Source organism: Rana temporaria, chromosome 10, assembly GCF_905171775.1.
Source record: "Rana temporaria chromosome 10, aRanTem1.1, whole genome shotgun sequence".
NCBI classification, from domain to species: domain Eukaryota; kingdom Metazoa; phylum Chordata; class Amphibia; order Anura; family Ranidae; genus Rana; species Rana temporaria.
The window spans coordinates 90,080,076-90,104,642 of NC_053498.1; the positions used below are offsets into that span (position 1 = coordinate 90,080,076).

A 24,567-nucleotide genomic window follows, 5' to 3' on the forward strand; every position below is an offset into this window, starting at 1 on the left:
CCGGCTGGCGGTGTAGGAAGGGCTCCTCTCCCTGCGACCGGGATGCAAGTGCCACGAGCTCCGGAGGAGGCACAGGCCGCAAGATGGCGGCGGCGCGGAGCGGGTCACTCCACAGCTGTAACCCGGGATTCTCGGTGGATGTGCCTCCAAGCCAGCCGGACCGGCCACAGTCAGCTATGGAAGGTAGGTGGCGTAGTAGCTGCCGAGTTAGGCTGGATTTGAGGCGAGGATGGCAGTGGATTCTCTCTGCCTGCGTGGAGCTCAGCATCCACACGTCCTCCCTGCTTCACGTCCGGACACGCCCCTCAACAACAATTATGATTTTTACACGTAGGAGCGAAGTGTCTGCATTCGCCTGGGTGGCAAGTGGTTAAACGTGTGCAAAAAGCGGCTCTGGCAGCGAAAGGGTTAATATCACTTTAAATGTTGACCTTTAAGACTTAAAAAGAGCATCTCCGATTGTTTGTATATTTTACCACAATTTAAGTTTTTGTCGTGGTACATGTCCCTCAGTGTACACAAGTGATTGAACGTCTCTGGTTCATATAGTAATGTTTCCTGTATGACCAACCCAGTTGGATAAATATTATCTTAGCAACCTGCAATTAAAAATATTCCCGGGAAATGTAATGCTTTAATTCTGTTTTTTTACTTTGGAAATAATATAATTAATAGTAGATTACATGTAATAAACATTTGAAAAATGTCTGCTGAGGTAGGTTACTTTTTGAGGAAATCTTGGGTAATCATGAATTAAAGGGATCACGGCTGTTGTACTACATATAACACAAGTAGAAATCTATCCACGCACCACACTGAATAAATCACTGCCATCTGAGCTAAATATCAGTTTGAGCAAATACATTCACTCATTTCTATTGCCTACATATCACAGACAGTAAAGTCACTGATATATATTTAATGATCCTTCCTGCTGCTATTAGGAAATAACTTAGATGTTTATGAATACCTTCAGACTTGAGCAGGAATCTCAGATCTCGCAGGGAAAATATGTAATCTAGATTGATTTTTTTTTGGCTAATAGCTATATTGTTGAAGATAGGGCTGACATTTGAGTTGTAGAGGGCCTAGGTAAATGCATTTATGCAAATTATACTAGTATATATAAATAAAAATAAATCCTGATTGTGCAGATGTCTCCAATCCCAACCCAATGCATATTACCAGCTTAAGCCTACCAGTACAGATACATGTAACATACTGTAACTGTAACCACCACAATTTAATAAGTATATATGAAAAATAATATTATATCCTAATTTTACACTTCATATTTTGTTTCCTGAGTGCAACCTGCCTTATTCATAATCCTTACTTGTGTTCTCTGTTCTTTTTCCTATACATAGAGTGGATGCCAAAACCCTTCGAGATGTGTTTTCCACCAGCTATCAACACTGCCTTTGTGCCCGCTGCTGCTAGGATGCTATTTCTGATGGCCCTGGCATGCGCCAGCCCTTTTCTAGAATTTCGAGAAGAAGAACCTGCAAGATCTCTTAACGTGGCCATAATTTTTAGCGGTACCTCTTACCAACCGAAGAATGCCAGCTTTGAACCCTCAGCTTTCCGCAATTTTTCTATGGAAGTGAATCCAGTTTCAGTAATACTTAATGACACAAACCCTCGCAGCCTTATCCTGCAAATATGTGATGTTCTGTCCAGCCTGCGCATTCATGGCATTGTTTTTGAAGATGATACAAGAACAGAGTCTGTGGCTCAGATACTGGACTTTATTTCTGCACAAACATCCATGCCCATCATTGGAATTAATGGAGGATCTGCAATTGTGCTTACACCAAAGGTATGTAGAAATATATATAATTTTTATTATTTCTATTAGAGCTCCTTGTTTCTCTTAGCTCTTCTCCATATATATATATATATATATATATATATATATATATACACCATATTACCAAAGTATTGGGACACTAGCCTTTACACGCACATGAACTTTAATGACATCCTAGTCTTAGGTCATAGGGTTTGATATTGAGTTGGCCCACCCTTTACAGCTATAACAGTTTCAACTCCTCAGGGAAGGCTGTCCACATGGTTTAGGTATGTGTCTATGGGAATGTTTGACCATTCTTCCAGAAGTGCATTTGTGAGGTCAGGCACTGATGTTGAACGAGAAGGCCTGGCTCACAGGCCTTCTTGCCCAATTGATAACAGTCAGCAGAGACAAATCAAACAGGAAGCTTACAAGATTTCAGGTAGGATCAATAGATATTTTTGCAATTATTGAGCAGTAATAGTAAATCATTTTCAATGGGATTAATACTAAACCAAAAGGAACGGAATAATAAAAGCTAAATGTTAGGGTTTACATACACTTTATTGGTGTCCCATCACTGCTGGATGGTCTTATAACCAATAGTATGGGAGCTATTGGGATCAGGCTCCTAGCCCTGAAATCCAAACAATATTTGCATGGTAGGGTCTCCTGTGATCCAGACGCTGACCAAGTGTGCAGGCACCTGGAGGTAACTGCTGTACTATGTACATTTTGTTTGTTTTGTATAGTCACATGTTTGGTTTTATTTTATAGTGTATTGCTTATTGTCTAACTTTATCCAACCTTTTTTTTTCTTTTGCAAAGATTAAGGAAGATTTTACATTTCTGTAAGTTTTTTTCATTTCACTTACTGTCCTCATTGGGAATCTGCAGCAACAAAACCAGAAGTTGAAATTCTTTCAAACTTTATCTATATCAAAATGGCTAGAGTTCAGCTTTAAGTAACTGTCACATGTGCAAACATCATTCAGCAGCTAGAGATAATATATGTTTTACCGAAGAAGGGAAAGAGAGGAAGAAAAGAGTGTTCCACTAAAGGGGATATAACGGTACACCTTTTAATTAGTACAGTTAACATCTAGCAGCCCTTGATTAGCAGTCTATTGTATTTACATATTCCCTGGACTTATTCTTTAAACCAAAAAGTGAAGACAGACTCCCTAAACGAATGAACTATCCCAATACAAAGATAGAAAATCTCTGTGCTTAGATTGGTGGAAACAAAGGTACATTGTGTGTACAGTGCATTTATCTCCAATTTTACTACTAGGTGGAATTACACAGAGAATATTAAAAAGTTGCTGTTAAAACCAATAAACCTGCAATCCATCTTCTTTTCCAAGCAGTTATGGTTACAATTTATCTGGTAAAACAATCTTGGGGTGAGGAAGAGTAAATGCACTTAAAACAAGATCATCAAAAGTTTTGTGTAGTACCTAGCAGATATCCTGAGTAGGATAGGAGGCATTGATAATCTAGCCACGTATCATTTTGAATTCCTACAGAATGTTCTCCACAAGTTTGTTGAAAGATGCATGAAGCCAAAGCGCATCTCCTGTATGTACATTAAAAACTCTCCCCTGCCTTGAATAGTAATATGACAGGTTCTCCATCATGTCCAGTAAGTGACCTTGGTTGTTCCATCAAAGTGATTTGCTGGGAATGATTTACAGGAAAGAAACAATTCATGTTAATCATATTCCAACTACTGAACATTATAAAGACTACGCTATGAGGATGCTTGGTTCCTCTCTTTCTTGCTTAGTCTGTAAATATTGTACACCAGTGGTTGTGCTTTGGATTTAATATACCCAATAAAGTTTTGAGAAAGGACAATATTACCCATTTTCTAATATAGTTAACTATAATATGTGTAGCAGACTTAACTATGTATTGTAAATAATTTTAAAAGGTTCCTGTGAGGAGGTGGGGAAATGAGACATGTGCCCAGTTTAGTATGCACATCTGACCTGTCTTTGGTACCAGTGTAGTGCTACCCTCGTAGAAGACGCTAATTTGTTTTGTGATTTCTCTGCTCACCCGAAGATTACACATCTCGCTCACCCAATACTTACTGACACACCTTAAAGGAACACTAAAGTAAAACATTTTTTTGGTAAAATAACAAACATTTTATACTTACCTCCACTGTGCAGCTCGTTTGGCACAGGGTGTCCCCAAATCCGGTCTTCTGGGTTCCCTCGGCGGCTGTCTCGGCTCCTCCTTGCATGAGCTTTCTACCTTCATGCGAGCTCCCTCTCATGGTGGAAAGCTCTTGCGAGCACGCTCCTGTGATACAGCGGCGGCCATAGCCGCCAACTGTATCAATCGGCCCCCGCCCCCCGGCACGCCGCATCATTGGATGTGATTGACAGCAGCGCCAGCCAATGGCTGTGCTGCTATCAATCCGTCCAACCTAGCCAATCAACGGCCAGGCTGGGAACCGAACAGGGTGACAGGGACGCGCGCGGGACTTTCGAGGGATGAGGTAAGTAAAACGGGGGCTTAGGGGGTGGCCGGTGCTGTCGGATGTTTTTTCACCTTAATGCATAATGAAAAAACATTTACCTTTACAACCCCTTTAAGATGTTTCAAATAATATATTAGGCCAAGTACAGCCTAAAAGGAGAAATGATTAGCAAGTATACTTATTTAAACAACCAATAAGACAATAACTTTATTCTGAGAGATGTGTAGTATTCTGAGTAACAATAATTATTTGAACTGAACTGCATTTACCTAGCAACAGTATGCATATAAAGACAGCCCTAACTTGCTATAACAGTCGCCGTTTTTTTCCACTGGCAAGTGATTGATGAAAAAAAAATGTAACATGGTGCCCTTAAAGTAAGCACAATAGTTCCCAGCAGGCAACAGATTAACTTTTATAATGTTAGTTTCTTACGAGTCCCAGGGCACCCTCTTATGGATCTCCGACATGTGCCTCAATTCAGTAAAAGTCCAGTCCAAGTCAGTTCAAGTAAGACATTGCTGATGAGCTCTCGCTTTCATTCCTGCTGAGACCGTCTCTTCCTTACAAGTGGTGAGTGTGCTCTCTAGTACAGTCTGATCTCATGAGACATCCAAATCACACCCTCCCAGGCAGAAGCTTCTGACCTGATTGTGGCCAGATATGGAAAGGATCTGTTCATCCAGCAGCAGCAGCTCTGGGCAGCACCCTTCTCCTGGGCAGCACAGCATCAAATTGCTCCAGAAAAAAGTAAACCCTCTGGCCACACACCACTGCTCCCCCTTAACTACAACCTTGTTGTGCTCTCTCAGCACAGATGTGGGCTGCTTAACACATGAAAATAGTCCCCTCCGTTGCTTCCTCCCTGCATTTTCCAGGATAGTGGCAGACATAGCTCCCATTTGCGGCAGCCCAGTTCACTGTCCCCTTGCTCTGTTGCATCAACCAATCACCATTATCTAGGATTTAAATAGATCCAGCCAAGATGGCTGCCCCAACACTGGAGACACTCTATAGATGTGCATTGCAACGTGGTCTGCTTAAAGATGGGTGATGCACTTCTGCATCAATTAATACTCAGTTTAAGCCTGTCCACACTGCATAAGGATAATACACTGCAACGAAGGACGAAGTTGAATGGCATTTATAAGCCCCAGTCTAGGATACACCAGGAAGAATAAATTCCTGTACACATCCATGGAAATTAAATAATATTGGTCTGGCCAATTATGATGATCATAGATACCAAAAGCTGATGGAGACCGATTAAAGATGTTAGCTTTGGATCATTGAAGCAGGTCATGACCATCACATTGTTGGAGGTAGCACATTGACAATTAAGTTTGCCATAATGTACAAATCTTCTTTGCATACTTGCACCAGGTAGTAGGTCTGGCTGGGGGTGAATAGCCTGTTATGTGTTGACACCCCCCCCCCCCATATTTTTGGGGGTCTTGTTTGTAGGGCAGAAGTACTTCTTTGCTGCTGTCCTACCAATTTTAAACTGCCCAATCCAATTCTTTATGTTTGGGAATAACTTGTTCAGCAGCCCCACAAGGGATCACAATTGCTCGGTAAAATGTTCCTTCAATGGGGTTTGCAGTGGGATTTGTAGATTTGCAGGAAACAGTAATTGTGCATGTCATGCATGAGTTTCAGATGCAGGTGCAATTATATGTTGCCAAGTGGTACTCTGAGATTAAAATCTTGGGGGGATATTCATTACATTTCAATCATGATAACTTGCCCTGATTAGAAATTGATTAGTGTTCAACTCAGAGATGTTAAATGTACTTTATAATTAAAAAAATCTCTAATCCAATTGACCTTTCTAAGAAATGTAATATAATTTCATATTAGTGCCAGTTTTCATAAAAGTCTAATATGACTGATGTAATCCAGTCAAACTTCTCCTGAAAAAAAAACAATAATTGTCGATTCTTATCATAGTGTAATCTACTCTAGAGGAAGTTAAGACAAAAGGTATATTTGTATGCCATAGTAAATGTAAAAAATAGGTGACAATAGTTTTAACGTATTCAAATTTAACAGCTTTATTTGCTAGACATGCCACATTTTCAAAATAGTATTTAAAATACAGTCTTGTACAGTCTTAAAGAGGAAGTAAACCCTGATGGGTGTTACTTCCTCTTTGTTTCCCTGCAAAGGTAAAGCATAATGGGCTACTATGCATCGCAAAGTAGCCCATTATGTGACACTTACCTGCAGGAGAAGCCCGCAATGTCCCCGTCTTCCTCGCAAGTAGCAAGAGTCCATTCTTCACCCCTCTTCCTTCCGGGGCGGCTAACTCCAGCTCTGTGAGTGGGCGGAGTCGCGTGATGTCATGTGACGTCGCGTGATGTCACGTGACGTCACTACCGTGCATGACCCGAGTTAGAAACGGCACAGCGTGCAAATATCTCCTAGACCGTGCAGGACTGGGAGATATTTCAAGCACCTACAGGTAAGCATTAATATAGGCTTACCTGTAGGTTCAAGTGGTTGTAAAGGGTTTACAACCACTGTAACTGATTCTAAGTGAATATCAGTTACAGCATATGATAAATAAAATCTGCACTTTTTTAAATAAGTCGTTATACTGTACGTCTTAGTCTGAGTCAACTTTAGAGTCTTCAACACGCCATGCAAAATTTAAAAACAATGCAATGTGTACCACATGATGCTGGAATCTAATTTTTATTGCCACCGTATAGACTATAAGCCATTCATGTACAATACAGACTATGTTTTGCAAAAAAAATTATTAATTTTGTTTGAAGTGGAGGAAGTTTTGACAGACATTGGGGTTGATTTACTAAAACTGGAGAGTGCAAAATCTGGTGAAGCTGTGCATGGTAGCCAATAAGCAAAACATGGCCTGGTCATTAAGGGGTTAAATCCTTCCGGGGCTGAAACTTTGCAGCAAATGCTCTTGCAGAGTGCAGCTACACTCCACTGTCACCTATCAAATTCAGGGCAAAGCAACGCTGCCTTTGTGAGGGGTTCCCTTGAGCTCTAGATATGGATCTTGCCAACGCAGTCTTGCAGGTTCTTAGAGCTTTAGAGCATGATAGAGTGTGTAGACTTGTCCTAGGATAGTTGCTTACCACTAGCGATTGGTTGCTAAACCCAAGGATTGTCACATGACCAGGCATGTGACATCACTGTTCACATTAATATCCACCATGATACTATAGATACTATAAATTTTAGTGCCAGCTGTGAAGAAAGGCAGGATTGGTAAGGGAGCACTGGCAAGGGGTTCATGAGGGGAACAGAGATCAGAACTGAGATGGCTTTTATAGACCTGAGAGCATAGGTGTGCGCAGTCTATTGCATTAGGGTGTGCACCCCAAAGCTCAAACACACACTACTGATCACTCACGATGTTCATTCAGAAAAAGAAAGGGGATGGTCAATTACATATTTACCGACCCCTTCCTCCACTCATCCTAAAACATCCTTGCAGCAACACCTGGCGGGAGAGGAGGGAAGCTGGTAGCATTGCAGGGGGAAGGAGGGAGCCAGGGAAGTAGGGGCAATCTGTGCTGTAAAGGGTGATTAGGGTGTGCCTGGGCACACCTGCCACACCCTGAGCGCACGCTTATACCTGAGAAGATAGAGATATGGAGTAGGCAAGGAAGCAGGGTCTACAGTTAAATCTAGAAAAGTTTACTGATAGTGCCATTCAATGTAGCAACCATAATGACATAATAATAGCGTATATTTTGAGAATCACACCCAGCAAACAAGAATAATGCTAGTGTGCTGCTACCATACACACATAATACAAATAAAGACTGAGAATTACATACAGCATACCAAAGGTGAGAAGTAATACTGTGCAGCATACATATATACAGAATAGAAACAAATACTGAGAATTACAGTACACCCACCATACAGGAAAAAAGAAGTACCGTATATACTCGAGTATATGCCGAGTTTTTCAGCACATTTTTTTGTGCTGAAAATGCCCCCCCTCGGCTTTTACTCGATTCACCTTTTTGCGCCTGATCTCCTGGACTTTCTCTTCTCCGGTGACTTTGGGGACCCAGTACCGGCCGGTTGTAGATCCCCTGGACCCGGAACTTGGCACACATATCTCTCAGTGAGGCATGGGCACAGTGAGGCATGCACATGGGCACAGGGAGGCAAAGTGAGGCACAATGAGGCATGCAGGTGGACACCCTAGGCTTATACTAATACGTTTTCCCATTTTTTTGTGGTAAAATTAGGTGCCTCTGCTTATATTCGGGTCGGCTTATACTCAAGTATATACGGTAATTGAATTAAGTTATTCATAACAACTATTTTGAAACTGTGACATGCACCAAGGTTTTAAATGAGGCATGAGACTTCTCATATGAAAACATGAATTCTAACATCCCTCACTGGACAGGATATGAACTGCACAATAGAAGGCCAACTTCTGTTTGTCAAATGAATCCTCTACAGTGCAGTTCATATGCTAACAGGAGATGGATGTGCATAGCATTGCATGTGACATAATACAGCAATTAAAGTTCTAATTTAGTAGTAGAGTGGCTTTATAAAGAAAGCATTTCCAATTTATAGTCTAGGCATAACGTGCCATGAGTCAGCTACAAGGCAAGCAATGTAAATGGATCGGTTTGATATTTTTGAAAGAGAGAAGTAGAAAAAGCTGGTATGGACAGATTTTGTAGAAGATGGTGGGCAAATTGAACAGAATGTAGATAGGGATTATAGTAAACAGACATTAAGAATCAGTCAAAAAACACAGTCACTTCCTACGCTTATAGGTCTTCCAAGGTGAGGAGTAACAGATGTCAGATAAAATGGTGGTATGAAAGGTAGATAGTGTATCCTAGGTGGATGCTGCCTTCCTCAGATTTTTTTAATAATAATAATAAAAAAAAATCTTTTTTTTTTAAATAATTACAAAAATAAAATTGTAAAAAATAATAAAAAAAAAATTATTTCAAAAATAAAATTGTAAAAAATAATAAAAGAAAAAAACGTATGGCACCATCCACTGCCCTACTGGCACCAATTTATGCTCTACTCGCACCTTCCACTGCTCCACTGAAACACATGTGTGTTTGTGCTCTGGGGTGCACACCCTAATGCAATAGGCTGCACACACCAATAGCGCGCACACATTACCAGAGATAATTTAATAATAGGAAATTTTAGTATAAAAGTAGGTACTCACAAAATGCAACTGACAAAAGTCCATAAACACAGTGCATGGACATGCACAGAACACGGGGTACAGCTAACGCGCACCCCTTCCTCAGAGCTAGGCTAGTCTCGTACACCATGGGCAAGCGCTTTTATAGGGAATGGTGGAATTGAAAATTGTGTGTCAAAAAGAGTGGCACCCTCAAAGGGGCGGGAAAGCATAAAAAAATTAAAAATAAATTATTAATAAAAAAATGAGTGATCCCAGTGTGCAGGTGCCCAAAACCCCCCTCCCCCCCCCGCAGCTACTGCAGACATGGGGAAGTGAGACTTGGATTGACTCATTTATCAAACTTGCATCCTTTTTTGCTTTTTTGCTGTTTCTACACCTGTATTCATCTGACTAAATATAAATGAATGTGCAATTTATCATAGATTTGAATACATCATCATTATTTATTTATTATAGTGCCGTATATACTCGAGTATAAGCCGAGTTTTTCAGCCCTTTTTTTAAGGCCGAAAATGCCCCCTTTGGCTTATACTTAAGTCTGTGTACCTGAGTCTCTGACATGCATATTCAGACCGTGGGCGTGCAGTGTTAAAAAGTTGTGCCTAGTCCGTGATAGACGAGAGGACGAGAGGATGTCCGTGATAGGCGGAACACTGAACACAGTGTCTGATGTGTTCCGCCTATCACAGGACAGGAGGAGGAGGAGGCGCAGCTTTTTAACACTGCACGCCTGCCGTCTGAATATGCATGTCACGGAAAATCAGGTACACAAATCGGCACAGTGAGGTCAGGCTGCAATAGCCCCAGTGAGGTCAGGCTACAATGGGCACATTGAGGTCAGGCTGCAATGGGCACAGTGAGGTCAGGCTGCAATGGGCACAATGAGGTGAGGCATGCAAATGGGCAGAGTGAGGCTGCAAATAGGCATTGTTGACCCTATTTTCCACTTACAGTAGCTGCTGCATTATCACCCTAGGCTTATACTCGAGTCAATACGTTTTCCCATTTTTTTGTGGTAAAATTAAGGGCCTCGGCTTATATTTGGGTCAGCTTATACTCGAATATATACGATACTTATGATGGAGTTTTTTGTTTTGTTTTTTTACATTAGTGCGACTATATAGTCGCACTAATATATACTGTATATATATTATTAAATTTTTTATTAATAATTTCTTATCAATTTCTTTTGGTTTCCAGCACCTTTGGGGGCATGGCTCTTTTTGGCTCACAATTTTCAATTCCACCATTCCCTATAAAAGCGCTTGCCAAAGTTATACCAGACTAGCCTAGCTCTGAGCAAGGGGATGCACCCTAGAAACGTGTTAGCTGCACCGCGTGTTCTGTGCATGTCCATGCACTGTGCTTTTTGGCCTTTTGGCAGTTGCATTTTGTGAGTACCCCCTTTTTTACTAAAATTTCTTATTATTAAATTATCTCTGGTAATGCACTAGGTGTGTGCGCCTTCTGTTTCAGTTTTTCTTGTGTTAAGAATCAGTCAGTTTGAGATCAGTTGGTAAAAATGCTTCATTGGTTTACACTATGCCCTTTCATGGTTTACAGTAGCCCTAAAGTAAGCAGATGTGGTATAGATGCATCAAGCAGAAAAAATGGCCAAAGTGCATACAAGGTAACTTGGAGAAAGTGCAGGGAAAAAGGTATGGAGGGAGTGACAGAATAATGGAGTGAACATGGTTAGGATAAAAGAGTAAAAAGAGTGTATGGAATATGCGTGAGTATAAGAGAAGATGGAATATGGAGTGGTACAAGTAAATTCAATATTGAGTGGGCAGAAGGGGTGAAATAATAGAGTGGGCAGAGTGAATAGGCAATGGAAAGTGCAAAGTGGGCAGTATATGGAGTGGGTAGAGTGGATAGAATATGGAGTGGGAAAAGTGGATGGAATATGGCATGGGCAGAGTGAAGGGAATGAGGAAATTAAATATGGAATGGGAACAGTGAATGGAATATAGAATGGGCAAAATGGATGGAATATGTTATAGGCAAAGTGGATGGCATAGGGAGTGGGCGGAATGCATAGAATATAAAATGGGATAAATAGCTAGAATATGGCAAAGGCAGAGTAAATAGAATATGGACTGGGCAAAGTGGATGGAATATTAAGTGGGTAGTGTGGATAGAATATGGAGTGGATTGAATTGATAAAATTTGGAGTTGACAGAGTGGATAGATTATGGAATAGGTAGAGAGGATAGAATATTGAGTGGGCAAAATGGATCTAATGTAGTGGATAGAGTGGATGCAATATTCAGTGGACCAGGTTGATAGAATATGGGCAGAGTAGATGGAAGATGGAATAGGCAGAGTGGATAGAACATTGTATGGGCAATGTGAATTGAATATGGAGTGTGCAGAATGGATAGAATATTGAGTGAGCAGAGTGGACGAATGCAAGGTTAGACCAGTTTTAGGTTTATGTACGTGGCAGGGTGCAGTACAGAGTTTAAATTGTCACAAGTAGGCTGCAGGAGAGGCTGTATTCTGACAAAATTAAAATCCTTTTTTTTCCTTAATTGTCTGTTCAAGCACGTTTTTTCTCACATGCAATTCAGCTATTGTTTTTCGCATTGTTATTCTTGTGCAATTCGTTGAAAATTCAATATGTATTTTATACTGTAGCTTTTATTATAATTTGTATGTGCATTACATTGGTGTACTATATTTTGAATTAAATACACAATACATGTGCAAAAAAATATCTATTATTTTTATTTTATTGGTTTGCTCATCAAACCACTATGTAAAATATGCATAGGAATTTATTGTATGGTTTGCAAGAAATGAATCTAGGGGGTTCCTAGGGCTTATAACATCTGAGGATGAAACAAAAGAAAAAAAAGTCTGAGAAGAACTGAACTACAATGTACACAGAATCCTAGCTTCCTTTTTTTTGGTGTAATGATGGGTAGGGATGAGCTTCGAGTTTGAGTCAAACTCATGTTCCACTCGAACATTGCCTGTTCGGCGAACATTGAACAATTTGGGGTGTTCGCGGCAAATTTGAAAAGACGCGGAACACCCTGTTAAAGTCTATGGGAGAAATCTAAAGTGCTAATTTTAAAGGCTAATATGCAAGTTATTGTCCTAAAAAGTGTTTGGGGACCTGGGTCCTGTATCAATGCAAAAAAAAGTTTTAAAAACGGCTGTTTTTTCGGGAGCAGTGAATTTAATAATGCTAAAAGTTAAACAATAAAAGTGAAATATTCCTTTAAATTTCGTACCTAGGGGGGGGGGGGGGGTGTAAAATTAGCATGTGAAATAGCGCATGTTTCCCGTAATTAGAATTGTCTCTGTACAAAGTGTCATTTCTGAAAGAAAAAAATAAATTTAAAACTGACTTGCGGCTATAATGAATTGTCGGCTCTGTTGATGGGGACAAGGGCCTCATCCCCACAACCCTTGCCCAGTGGTTATGGGGGTCTGCGGGCGGGGGGCTTATCAGAATCTGGAAGACCCCTTTAACAAAGGGGACCCCCAGATCCTGCCCCCCCTATGTGAATTGGTAATGGGGTACATTGTACCCCTACCATTTCACGAAGGAAGTGTAAATAGTTGGAAAAAACACACACACCGTAGAAAAAAGTCCTTTATTAATAAAAAATAAATTTAAAAAATCCAGCGGTGGTAATCCACTCTCGGTCCGGCTTCCTGCTCCAACGTTGACTGTATCCAGAGACGGGTGATCTCCTCTCCGGTCCAGTGATGAGAAGATCTTCCGGCATCCAGAGCTCCAGAGCACAGCATCGGAGACTGCCTCTCTCCGCCGGACAAAGCCCAGTGGAATGACGCGGCTGGAGCTTTGACATTACTTATATAGGGGAGGCGGGCCACCCGTCACGTGACCCCGCCCCCTCTGACGCAAGGGGGAAGACCTGGGCTTCCCCAGTGACGAAGCAGAGGGTGCGGGGTCACGTAACAGGTGGCCCGCCTCCCCTATATAAGAAATGTCAATGCTTCACCTGCATCATTCCGCTGGGTTGTGTCCAGCGGAGAGAGGAGGTCGGCGATGCTGCGCTCTGGATGGATGGATCTTCTCATCGCTGGACCGGAGATCACCCGTCGCTGGATACAGACAACATTGGAGCAGGAAGCCGGGACCGAGTGGATTACCACCACTGGATTTTTTTCTTTTTTTTTATTAATAAAGGACTTTTTTTCTACGGTGTGTGTGTTTTTTTTAAACTATTTACACTTCCTTCGTGAAATGGTAGGGGTACAATGGGGGGGGGCAGGATCTGAGGGTCCCCTTTGTTAAAGTGGTCTTCCAAAATTCTGATAAGCCTCCCGCCCGCAGACCCCCACGACCACCGGGCAAGGGTTGTGGGGATGAGGCCCTTGTCCCCATCAACATGGGGACATCCTCCCCATGTTGAGGGCATGTGGCCTGGTACTGTTCAGGAGAGGGGGGCGCACTCTATCCCCCCTCTTTTCTGTGGCCAGCCAGATTAACGTGCTTGGATAATGGGTTGGTGTGGATTTTTGGGGGAACTCCACGCCATTTTTTATTTTAAATTTGGGGTGGAGTTCCTCTTAAAATCCACACCAGACCTGAAGGGTCTGGAATGGATATTTGGGGGGAACCCCACATAATTTTTTTTAATTGACGGCGGGGTTCCCCTTAATATCCATTCCAAACCTGAAGGGCCTGGTAATTGAATTTGGGGGGAACCCCACGCTTTTTTTTTTAATAAATGAATTCTCTCTGAATTGCCAGAGCCGACAATTCATTATAGCCGCAAGTCAGTTTTAAATGTCTTTTTTTCTTTCAGAAATTACACTTTGTGCAGAGACAGTTCTAAGTATGGGAAACATGCGGCATTTCACATGCTAACTTTACACCCCCCCTAGGTACGAAATTTAAAGGAATATTTCACTTTTATTGTTTCACTTTAAGGATTATTAAATTCACTGCTCCCGGAAAAACAGACGTTTTTAAAACTTTTTTTGCATTGATACATGTCCCCTGGGACAGGACCCAGGTCTGCAAACACTTTTTAGGACAATAACTTGCATATTAGCCTTTAAAATTAGCACTTTAGATTTCAAACGTTCGAGTCCCATAGACTTTAATAGGGTTCTAAAGTTCACAGGAACATTTGGTGTGTTCGCAAGTTCTGGTGCGAACCGAACAGGGGGGTGTTCGGCTCATCCCCAATGATGGGTTATGGACTTTGAATAAGCCTGAATACAACCCCATCAAGCACCTTTCGGAGAAACTCTTTTATCTTCTAACAAAGAGCAGGGACTATGTTTCTATACCGTTTTCTAGAAAACACTATTTCACCTGTGTAAAACATTGTTTAGTAAGTAATAGGAAATAACGATATTGCTATTTGTTCTGACAGTGGTTGCAAGATTTTATTCAGAACTTGCTCCTGATTTATTTATGTCTATTTAAGCTGTTTCAGAAGCAAATCCATTACTTTTACATTACTTTCTTTTGCCAACCCTAGATACAAAGATTGGGGAAAACTGAATAGCTATCCTTACGAAATTTGTGACTTTAAGCCTATGTTCACATTGGAGGCGAGTTTGAAATCATGCCTGATGTGAACGGGGGCTAAGGGTTTTTGTCAACAGAATTTTGTTTGAGTCAAAACTGCTTCTTTTCCCCATAGGAGTCAAGAAGAATGCAAAAGCTACTTGAAGAAGGTCAATGCAAATTAGATAGTGATCAAATGCAGGTCATATGCACCTGTCAATCTGATCTTAAATGCAACCTAAAAGCATTTTCCCATCAACAAAAGTCCAAAGTCCATCAACCTAGGCCTCAATAGTGACCACTTTAGCTGAACTGAAAGCAGTTATTCTGTTAAAATGCATGTTACATTAAAAGATAAAATCATTTTTAAAGAAAGTGCACTTATACTGTTACCCCTTTAAGGTGACTTATCTGATCCTATCCCCTTCTTTACAGATATATTCAGCATACTTACCTCAATCTGATGGCTGTGGCTTTCAGAGATTGTTTTGAGCCACACGTCCTCTGTTTCCTGGCCACACCTGCACAGGAAGCCTCATGAAAGGCCATGGGGTCCATCTACCTCTGACACCAGCTGGGAAATACAGGATGAGAGGCCTCATAGTCTTCTGTGGGGGTTTACTGTGCAGGCATCACCAGGAGACAGAGAACATGCAGAGTGTAATATAATCAATACTTCATGTTTATTTTAGATTAACCTAAAGGACGTCAACCAGGATAGGTGCACTTTTATGAATTTGCACTTATTCTTTAAAACACTTTTGGACTATCACCCCATTGGTAGAGCAAGGTCCCATCTTGGAAACGAATATGTAGCATTTATCACAGAATTTAGGCTTGTCCTTGATTCCCTATGTAAGAGTTTTTTTTTGCTACAAACAATATCCAGATGCCAAAGAACTCTCTGCTCCAGTTTCTTTACAGTAACTCACCTACAGAAATTAGAGCCATTTAACCTTAAAGGAGTTGTAAAGGTTTGTTTTTTATTTTCGAAATAGGTTCCTTTAAGCTAGTGCATTGTTGATTCACTTAACTCTGAAAGTATATTTTGTCTGTCAGAAATTTTGCTTTGCCACAGATTGAGTTGGATAGGTTGTTGTTAAAGGGGTTGTAAAGGTTCTTTTTTTAAAATAGGTTCCTTTAAGCTAGTGCATTGTTGGTTCACTCACCTTTTATTTCAATTTCCCTTCTAAATGTTTATTTTCTATGTCTGAATTTCTCACTTCCTGTTCCTCCTCAGTAAGCTGTTCTGGCTGACTAACACCCAGTCAGAATGGCTCAGATCATGGGGGCAAGCTTACTAAGGAGATACAGGAAGTGAGAAATTCAGACAAAGAAAAAAAAAAACATTTAGAAGGGAAATTGAAGGAAAAGGTAAGTGAACCAACAATGCACTAGCTTAAAGGATATGTATAAAGGGGGGAACTAATGCGCAAAACCAAACTAACCATGGGCAACTAAACCAAGTATTATATAATAGCAATATTGGACTATAAAAGCAGCAGCCACTACCAAAACAGTGCTCACGCACCAAATAACATATGTAAAGAGGGGAGTGTAATGGCGCTTGCCCGTGGAAAACTGAAATATAATAAATATCAAATACCGCACAGCAACGTATGGATATTGACCAATGAATCCAATAAAATGTGTTCCACTCCTGGTTTCCTCAGAAACCCTTCATAGCATCCACAACTAGGATGTGAAGGGTGGAAATAGTGAGATTAATGACATTTTTTGAGGACTGAACTGACAATGGGTCATAGGCTATTATGAACATTTCAATACATAATAAACTCCAGTGCACTGGAGTTTATTATGTATTGAAATTTTCATAATAGCCTATGACCCATTGTCAGTTCAGTCCTCAAACAATTTCATTAATCTCACTATTTCCACCCTTCACATCCTAGTTGTGGATGCTATGAAGGGTTTCTGAGGAAACCAGGAGTGGAACACATTTTATTGGATTCATTGGTCAATATCCATACGTTGCTGTGCGGTATTTGATATTTATTATATTTCAGTTTTCCACTGGCAAGCGCCATTACACTCCCCTCTTTACACTAGCTTAAAGGAACCTATTTAGAAAAAAAAAAACCTTTACAACCAACAGCCAAAATATACTTTCAGAGGATCAGTTTATTACCTAGCCCCATGGCCCATGCTATTCCCACTGCTTCAAAGGTAAGTGGACACGTCAAATTGCATTAGTATTATGTGAGCTCCCTTCCCTCTTCTAAACCAATCAAAACTTCTGAGATTAGATTCAGACATTGTAGGCCAAGGAGACTTTTGAGAGCAAAGCAAAGCCTTTATTATGCTCCCAGAGTCAGGACAATGGACACTGCACAGAGGAGTGGGAAATATAAACCTTAAAAAAGCTCAGTAACATTAATAATGTGATCTTGTTCGTTTTTTCCGTAAGTGAACTGGTCATTTGTGAGAGTTCTCTTTAAGTACCTTTTTGAATTGTTCTGCTCGAAAGCTGCAACAGACTCTTTATCAGCATTTGTCCTTGACAGACAGCTATGATAAGAAATTCCTTAAGGAACAAACAATATTGTTAGAACTAATTCATGAGCTTTGTGTGCATTTAACTTTGTTTTTCCTGCCGTCTGTGATGGCCTTAGCTGTTTCTGCTGTAAATGTCGTTTAAGCCCTCTGGTGGTAGAGCTCCCTAATAGTACATCAGTTTAGTTCAGATCCATCTGGTGTAATACAAAAAGTAGAAGAGCATTTGTATTTTTTTTTTAACAGTTTAGTTTCATGATAGTGGTGATAGGTTTATTGCAAAAGGGAAACTACAATGGCTTGTGATCAATTTAATTTAAAGCACTTATTTAATTTATACTTGTTTAATAATAAAAATTATATATTTTTTTAAACCTGTAAAAATTCAAAATTTAAAGAGAAAATAAACTTCCCCCTGTTTGTACCTATGGGTAAGCCTAATGAGGCTTACCTACAGGTACTGTAAATATCTCCTAAACTTGCACTGTTTAGGAGATATTTACTGTATACTGTGCCAATGACGTCATCGGCACATGCGCTCTGAAGGAACGGTCGCCCCTGTGCCGTGACCAGCGGCTTCCGCACGCATGCTTAAAAGGGCCAATAATGGACTTTTGGTTACGCCAGCCCTCTCGCTGTATAAGAGGGGACAAATAGCATCCACTGTGTTAGTGAATTGGATTTGTTTCAGAAAAACAATATTTCTGATTGCTAGCTCTTGGCAATCAACTGTTCCTTTTTTTCATCTATATTATTGAGGGCTTTTTTGTCTTTAATTTTATTTTGTTGTTTGATTTGTCAAATCACCAAAGAAGTGGTGGTCACTTTCAACTGCTTTTGTGTAAATGGTAATTTTTTTTTATATAAAGCAGAAATCAGTGTGCTACACAGAGGTTAATATATACACCATAAACATAATGTAGACAAATAAGTGAAGCGAGTGATGCGTGAATAATTAAGGGACAGGGGCTTAATCTAGTTCATGGATAAGAAACCCAGATGGATCATTCACACCACAGTTCCACAAAAAAAGGGAGTTATCAATTTTCCATGTGGACAAAAAAGGAAGAAAAGCTTGACTACAGATAAGATGGAAATTCTGTTCATCAATAAATGAGGCGATTACCGCCGCTTACCAGATCTGTTGGATCTCAAGTTATAGAGATCAGAAGGGCATGTCAAAACACAATCAGCTGGTTACGGATCAGCATCCAAGGACTCCCGTGAAGTTGAGGTATCCTGTCCCATGAAGGTAAAGGTGTCCTGTCCGTACTGAGCCGAGCTCCAACCTCGGTACATCCTGCAGCAGATATGTATCAGAATACACTTCCAGAGTCGGTGCTAGTTTGGATATGGCAGAGAAAAAAAAGCTTCATGGTGCAGATCATTTAAAAATATTTATTGGAATCGACACCATCAGCAAAATAAAGATTAAAAAGCACAGCCGCGGCACATAACCTGACAGGCTTGTGCATAGTGTATGGCTCGTCCTTGTATGGGGAAACGCATTGGTTAGAGCCATTATCCCTGCTGTGTCATCTGTGGTCTCTTAATTCTTGTAGTAAAACACATATGCATACTCTTTTTTTTTCCTTTAGTACATTCTAGCCAATTCTCCCTCAATAAAGCAGAGTTCCGGCAATTTCTTTTTAAAGTCAGCAGCTACAAACACTGCAGCTGCTGACTTTTAAAATATGGACACTTACCTGTCCAGGGCACTCACACTCATGTCCTCACCCAAAGCCAATCTGTCCCTCAGCTCTCGGGTGGAAGCATCACCATTTTCGATAAGGGAATCAGGAAGTGAAGCCTTGCAACTTCAAAGCCTGGTTCCCTATTGCGTATGCACAATCACACTGGTCCCTGCTGTATTCTGGGACCCGTGTGTCTCCCAGAAGATGGCGGGGGAACGGAGGAGGGGCCAGACATGGCATAGATCGCCATGGAGTCTGCGGCGATCTATGCCTGGAAGTGGGAGAAAATATCTGCATTAGACAGGTATCTGCTTCCTCCTCCCCCTGAAAGGTGGCAAATGTGACACCGAAGGGGGGGAGGATTCCAAAAAGTGGAATTTCCATTTTTGGGTGGAACTCCGCTTTAAAATGCCTTGCTTCAGGTAAATTTTACACTACTGTATCATCTGAAAACTCCTAATTCTTAACCCCCTTAATGCTGGCAGGATACCGGCTTTAAATAACTCATGACACCCAGAGCCAGTAGGGGACCAATTGTGTGGCACTGTGATTGGCTGCACAGTGATGATGTTATCCAAAACAGGTCTTACCAACCCCATCTGAAGTTGATCGTGGGCTGTCTGTCTGAAACCCATTCTTGGGGCACCAATAGATGTTCACCCCAGAACAAGACAGCAACACATACAGTATATGCGGCGGCTGGGCATTAGGTCTCTCACGCTCTCTGTCACTGTATATATGCAAATTGTAGTCATAAATGGTTTGATGAGAGCTAAATAGAAATTGTCTAGTGGCAGGACAGTTTTGTTTCAGGGATAACAGTAAACAGCAAACTATTGGCCACATTCTATCTGTCAGTCTGAGGGGTCTTTTATGATTTGGGAAAGAAAATGTGTTCCTACTAAAGCTACTAAAAAAAAACCCACAAAGCACTTGTTCCTTGGTATTTATGTCCTTGAACAGGGGGGGCAGTACCATGAATAACAAGGGAGAGCATGACTTATAAATTACCTACCTAAGTACCAAAAAGTGACTAGGAACATCACATACATATATTACGGTATTTACATAATACATAACAGAGACAAAAATAACCCAGCATTGAAGACCACGTGCGAAACATGCAAAACAGTAGACACCTGCCTACACATTGGTGTGAATTGAAACAGTTGGACATATGGCAGGTTGCCTTGCCTGTGCATTGGAACTAGGTTGAGAAATGCTGCTTTGGAGTGAAAGGTCTCCTAATGAATGAAATAAGGTTGACAAAAATAGTTTTGTAAAATAAATAATGGCCATTTTTTAAAACAAAGGGCTTTTGTAACTTTCAAGCTTTGTAGCAACTGTTGCAAATCATTTCTCAGGGTAGATCTCCTGAAGAAGACAGCAATGAATAATGCTCATACTATGTGGGTAGGTTGGGAAGGTCGCTTGTATTCTCAATTCGTCAATCATCATTGTGTGACTAAGTGACAATGCAGGAGTAATATAAGGAAACAGCAACAGAACATTGCAACCTTATAACCAGTGGACGCCACCCTCCTCCTTGGTCCGGTCACAGGCACCCCTGGTCAGTCACCAACCCCACACTTACCCCATTTAGGTCGCGGGCTGTACTTCCTCCAGGTGGCGGGCGGCATCTCCTCCTCCTGGTGCTTCACGACAGCTTCTCCTGCATCTCCCCCCTCCTCCTCCCTCCTCCTCCCTCCTCCTCCTTGGTGGCCAATAGGATAGATTCTCCTTTCAGCCAATCAGGTGACGTTTCTTAGGACCCACTTTCTGATTGGCTGGGAGGAGAATCAAGAAGACAATAGAGCCTCTGGCTCTAATCACCTGCTCAAAAAAAAAATCCATGCGTCCGGCGCCCCACATGTATATGAGGGGGTCGGACGCATTGATTAGGGGGGAGGCGCCCTTGCGTCCTGCATTATGGGCCACTACTGCTTATAACAGGAAGTGCATGTTTAAGCACCTTCTTGGCAGGGTCATCTGGTATTATTTTAATAAAAATGTTGACATTGAGTTTTGAGATTACATTAACATGTTAAAGGCTTTGTTCACTTTTTTAAGAAAATAGATTATAGACAAAAGTAGCTTCAGTAGGTTAAACTACAATGTGCAATTTTGTAAAATGTTGTTTTAGTTTGTTAGTTCAACACCAACTGGGACTTTTTTGAGCAGGCTTATGGAGAGGAGTGGCAGAAATGGTCAAAAGGCAAGCACATTTTAACCTACTGGGTATACTTGGGTGCAGAGGCCATGTTCTTAAAAAGGTGGACCTAACCTTTAAAGACTATAAAGTATGAGCTGCTGGTAGACAATTGCAATGCAAAATAACCTTTCCTGTGAATAATATAAGTAAGAAGAGTTTATACTTCTTTCCCATGTATCAAACACATAAAAAGTCTTAAAATGTTTGTGCCTACAAGCCCTTATTTTTCTATTCTGTTTTCCTATTGCATTTTCATTATACTAACCTCTGTTAATGTAATTTGCTTTCCTCTGATGTCTTCATTATTTTGCAAGCATTTTTCCCTGTCTGTGAAATGACTTCTCTATTTCAGAACTTCAATCAGTCTTTCTATTACATTTACATATCAGTTATTTCAGAACACCGCCTGTCTTCTCTTCCACCTTTCAGTCTGTATGCCACACTCCCGTTCTATCCTCCCTCCAATGTCTTTCTTTCCCATGCTGACCGGGAGACAATTTTGCTCCATTAATATTTCACAAATGGTCTTGGGACAAACGGCTCTCTTCTGACAGTTTATGTACACACACTTTATGCACTGACTCCCTCATACATCCTGCCGCCACACTGAGTCATCTGCAAGGCTAATAGAGTTATTAACATTCAATCAAATCACCAGGGAAGGCCCTCATGAATAACTGTGTCAAGGGTAGCCAGTCAGGGTCTTCTATACTTACTGTGAAGAGAAGCAGAGGAGACATTTCTTCTTCTGGAATAAAAAAGAAGCCATGTCCAGGCATACATGCCCACTGGCAGTGTAAGATTTTGGATGCGATATATAAGGACATGAATATTTAAAAGCCAGACAGTGCCATCCAAGTAAAGATCAGGCAATGTAATTTCATGGGTTGCTAGCTCTATAAGCGCTTCTGTAACTGTTAACTCTGGGAGTCAGCCTTCCAGCTTGGCACTTGGCAAGTTAGTTTTACCCATCTTTCTCTGAAAAGAAAAAAACTGAAGAATCACAGTTCACACTTCTTTTCTTTCTTTTCATTCTTGGTAGCACAATGTGGAGGACTGAGGAGTTAATAAAATCATTATATATATATATATATATATATATATATATATATATATATATATACCCCTCACATTTTTGTAAATATTTTATCATATCTTTTCATGTGACAACACTGAAGAAATTACACCTTGCTACAATGTAAAGTAGTGAGTGTACAGCTTATAAATAACAGTGTAATTTTGCTGTCCCCTCAACTCAACACACAGCCATTAATGTTTAAACCGCTAGCAACAAAAGTGAGTACACCCCTAGGTGAAAATGTTCAAATTGGGCCCAATTAGCCATTTTCCCTCCCTGGTGTCATGTGACTCATTAGTGATACAATATTTCGGGTGTGAATGGGGAGCAGGTGTGCTGAATTTGGTGTTATCGCTCTCACAATCTGGCAAAGAACTCTCTGAAGATTTGAAACAAAGATGTGTTGCTCCACATAAAGATGACCTAGGCTATAAGAAGATTGCTAAGATCCTGATATTGAGCTGCAGCCAAGACCATACAGTGGTTTAATAGGTCAGGTTCCACTCAGAACAGGCCTTGCCATGGGTTGAAGGGGTGGGGAGTAGGCATGTCAGTGCTCAGACAATATGCCACACACTGCATCAAATTGGTCTGCCTAGCTGTCATCTTCCCAGAAGACTATGGGCAGGGATTACTTCAACCATGTCCTTTGGTCTGATGAGACCAATATAAACTTATTTGGTTTAGAAATTGTCAAACGTGTGTGGCGGTAACCAGGTGAGGAGTACAAAGACAAGTATGACTTGCCTACAGTCAAGCATGGTGTTGAGAGTGTCATGCTCTGGCGCTGCATGAGTGCTGCCGGGACTGGGGAGCTACAGTTCATTGAGGGAACCATGAATGCCAACATGTACTGTGACATACTGAAGCAGAGCATGATCCCCTCCCTTCAGAGACTGGGCCGAAGGGCAGTATTCCAACATAATAACGTCCGCAAACACACCTCCAAGATGACCACTGCCTTGATAAAGAAGCTAAGGTAAAAGTGATGGACTGGACAAGCATGTCACCAGACCTAAACCCTATTGAGCATCTGTGGGGCATCCTCAAACAGAAGGTGGAGGAGTGCAAGGTCACATATACCAGCTCAATGTCCTGAGAGTTAAAGCTGAAGTCTAGGTAAAATAAACCCCTCTCCACAATTATAAAAAAAAAGCATACCATTTTGCAAGAGTCTTCTGCTGAGATGGGTCTTTGCTCTTCTCTGTGGGGCAGCCACAGTAGGCATTCCTTATGGTTGCACGTAATGCTGCAACCATAAGGAATGCCTACTGTGGCTGCCCCACAAAGAAGAGCAAAGACCCATCTCAACAGAAGACTCTTGCAAAACGATATGCATTTTTTTTTGTAAAGATATATGAGTGCAGTAATATTCTGAGACATGGCTGTGTTATAATGTCAATCCATGGGGCTGTAAGTGCAGGGCTCCTGCTACTTAACAAGCAGCTTTTTTTCTTTTAGTGCTCAGAAGCTGCTCAGCTGTTGGTTATTGTTAATTATCAGCCAATCATTGTTACCACAGTGAATCACCTGGTTACCATTAACCAGCCTAATTATTCCAGCCTACAGCCAGACCCTTTTTGCTATTTAAGCAGCGTAGCTCATTTCCTCCTTGCCCTTGTGTGGTCTATGATCTCTAAGTATGTTCCTTCATGTGCTCCTGTATATGACTTGGCCTGGCTGACTTCCCTTTTCCCAGATTCATGTTGCTGATTTTTGCTGCTGACTTCTGGTTTTCTGATTCCAGCTCCTCTGATTACCCACTCTGGCATCCAAACCCTGGCTTCTGTTTTTTTTTACTACATTCCTGAACTGTGTTATTTTGTAATTTCATTAAGCCTAGGGTCACATTGATGGGGTTTGGCATGTGATTTGACATGTCAAATTACATGCCAAATCGGCAGCTGTTGCCGGCAAAGGCACTGTCTGAATCGGTTCAAACGCTCGACTGTAGAAGCTGTACACGCACTATTTTACATTGCAGCAAAGGTGTCATTCCTTTAGTGTTGTCACATAAAATATATAATAAATATTAAAAATGTTTGAGTGTAACTCACTTTGTGTGATACTGTGTATATTATACTATCTATATATAGATATA

At 41.0% G+C, this 24,567-nt stretch overlaps 1 protein-coding gene across 1 annotated transcript in view; it reads left to right on the plus strand.

Annotated features, from left to right (window-relative positions):
- Positions 1-1,271: 1,271 nt before the first annotated feature.
- Positions 1,272-24,567, plus strand: part of GRIN2D (glutamate ionotropic receptor NMDA type subunit 2D) — a 441,978-nt gene continuing 418,682 nt past the window's right edge. The window contains exon 1 of the mRNA XM_040325680.1: positions 1,272-1,819. Coding sequence (XP_040181614.1) covers positions 1,373-1,819 — 447 coding nt within the window. The 5' untranslated portion in view covers positions 1,272-1,372. The remainder of the gene's footprint in view (positions 1,820-24,567) is intronic.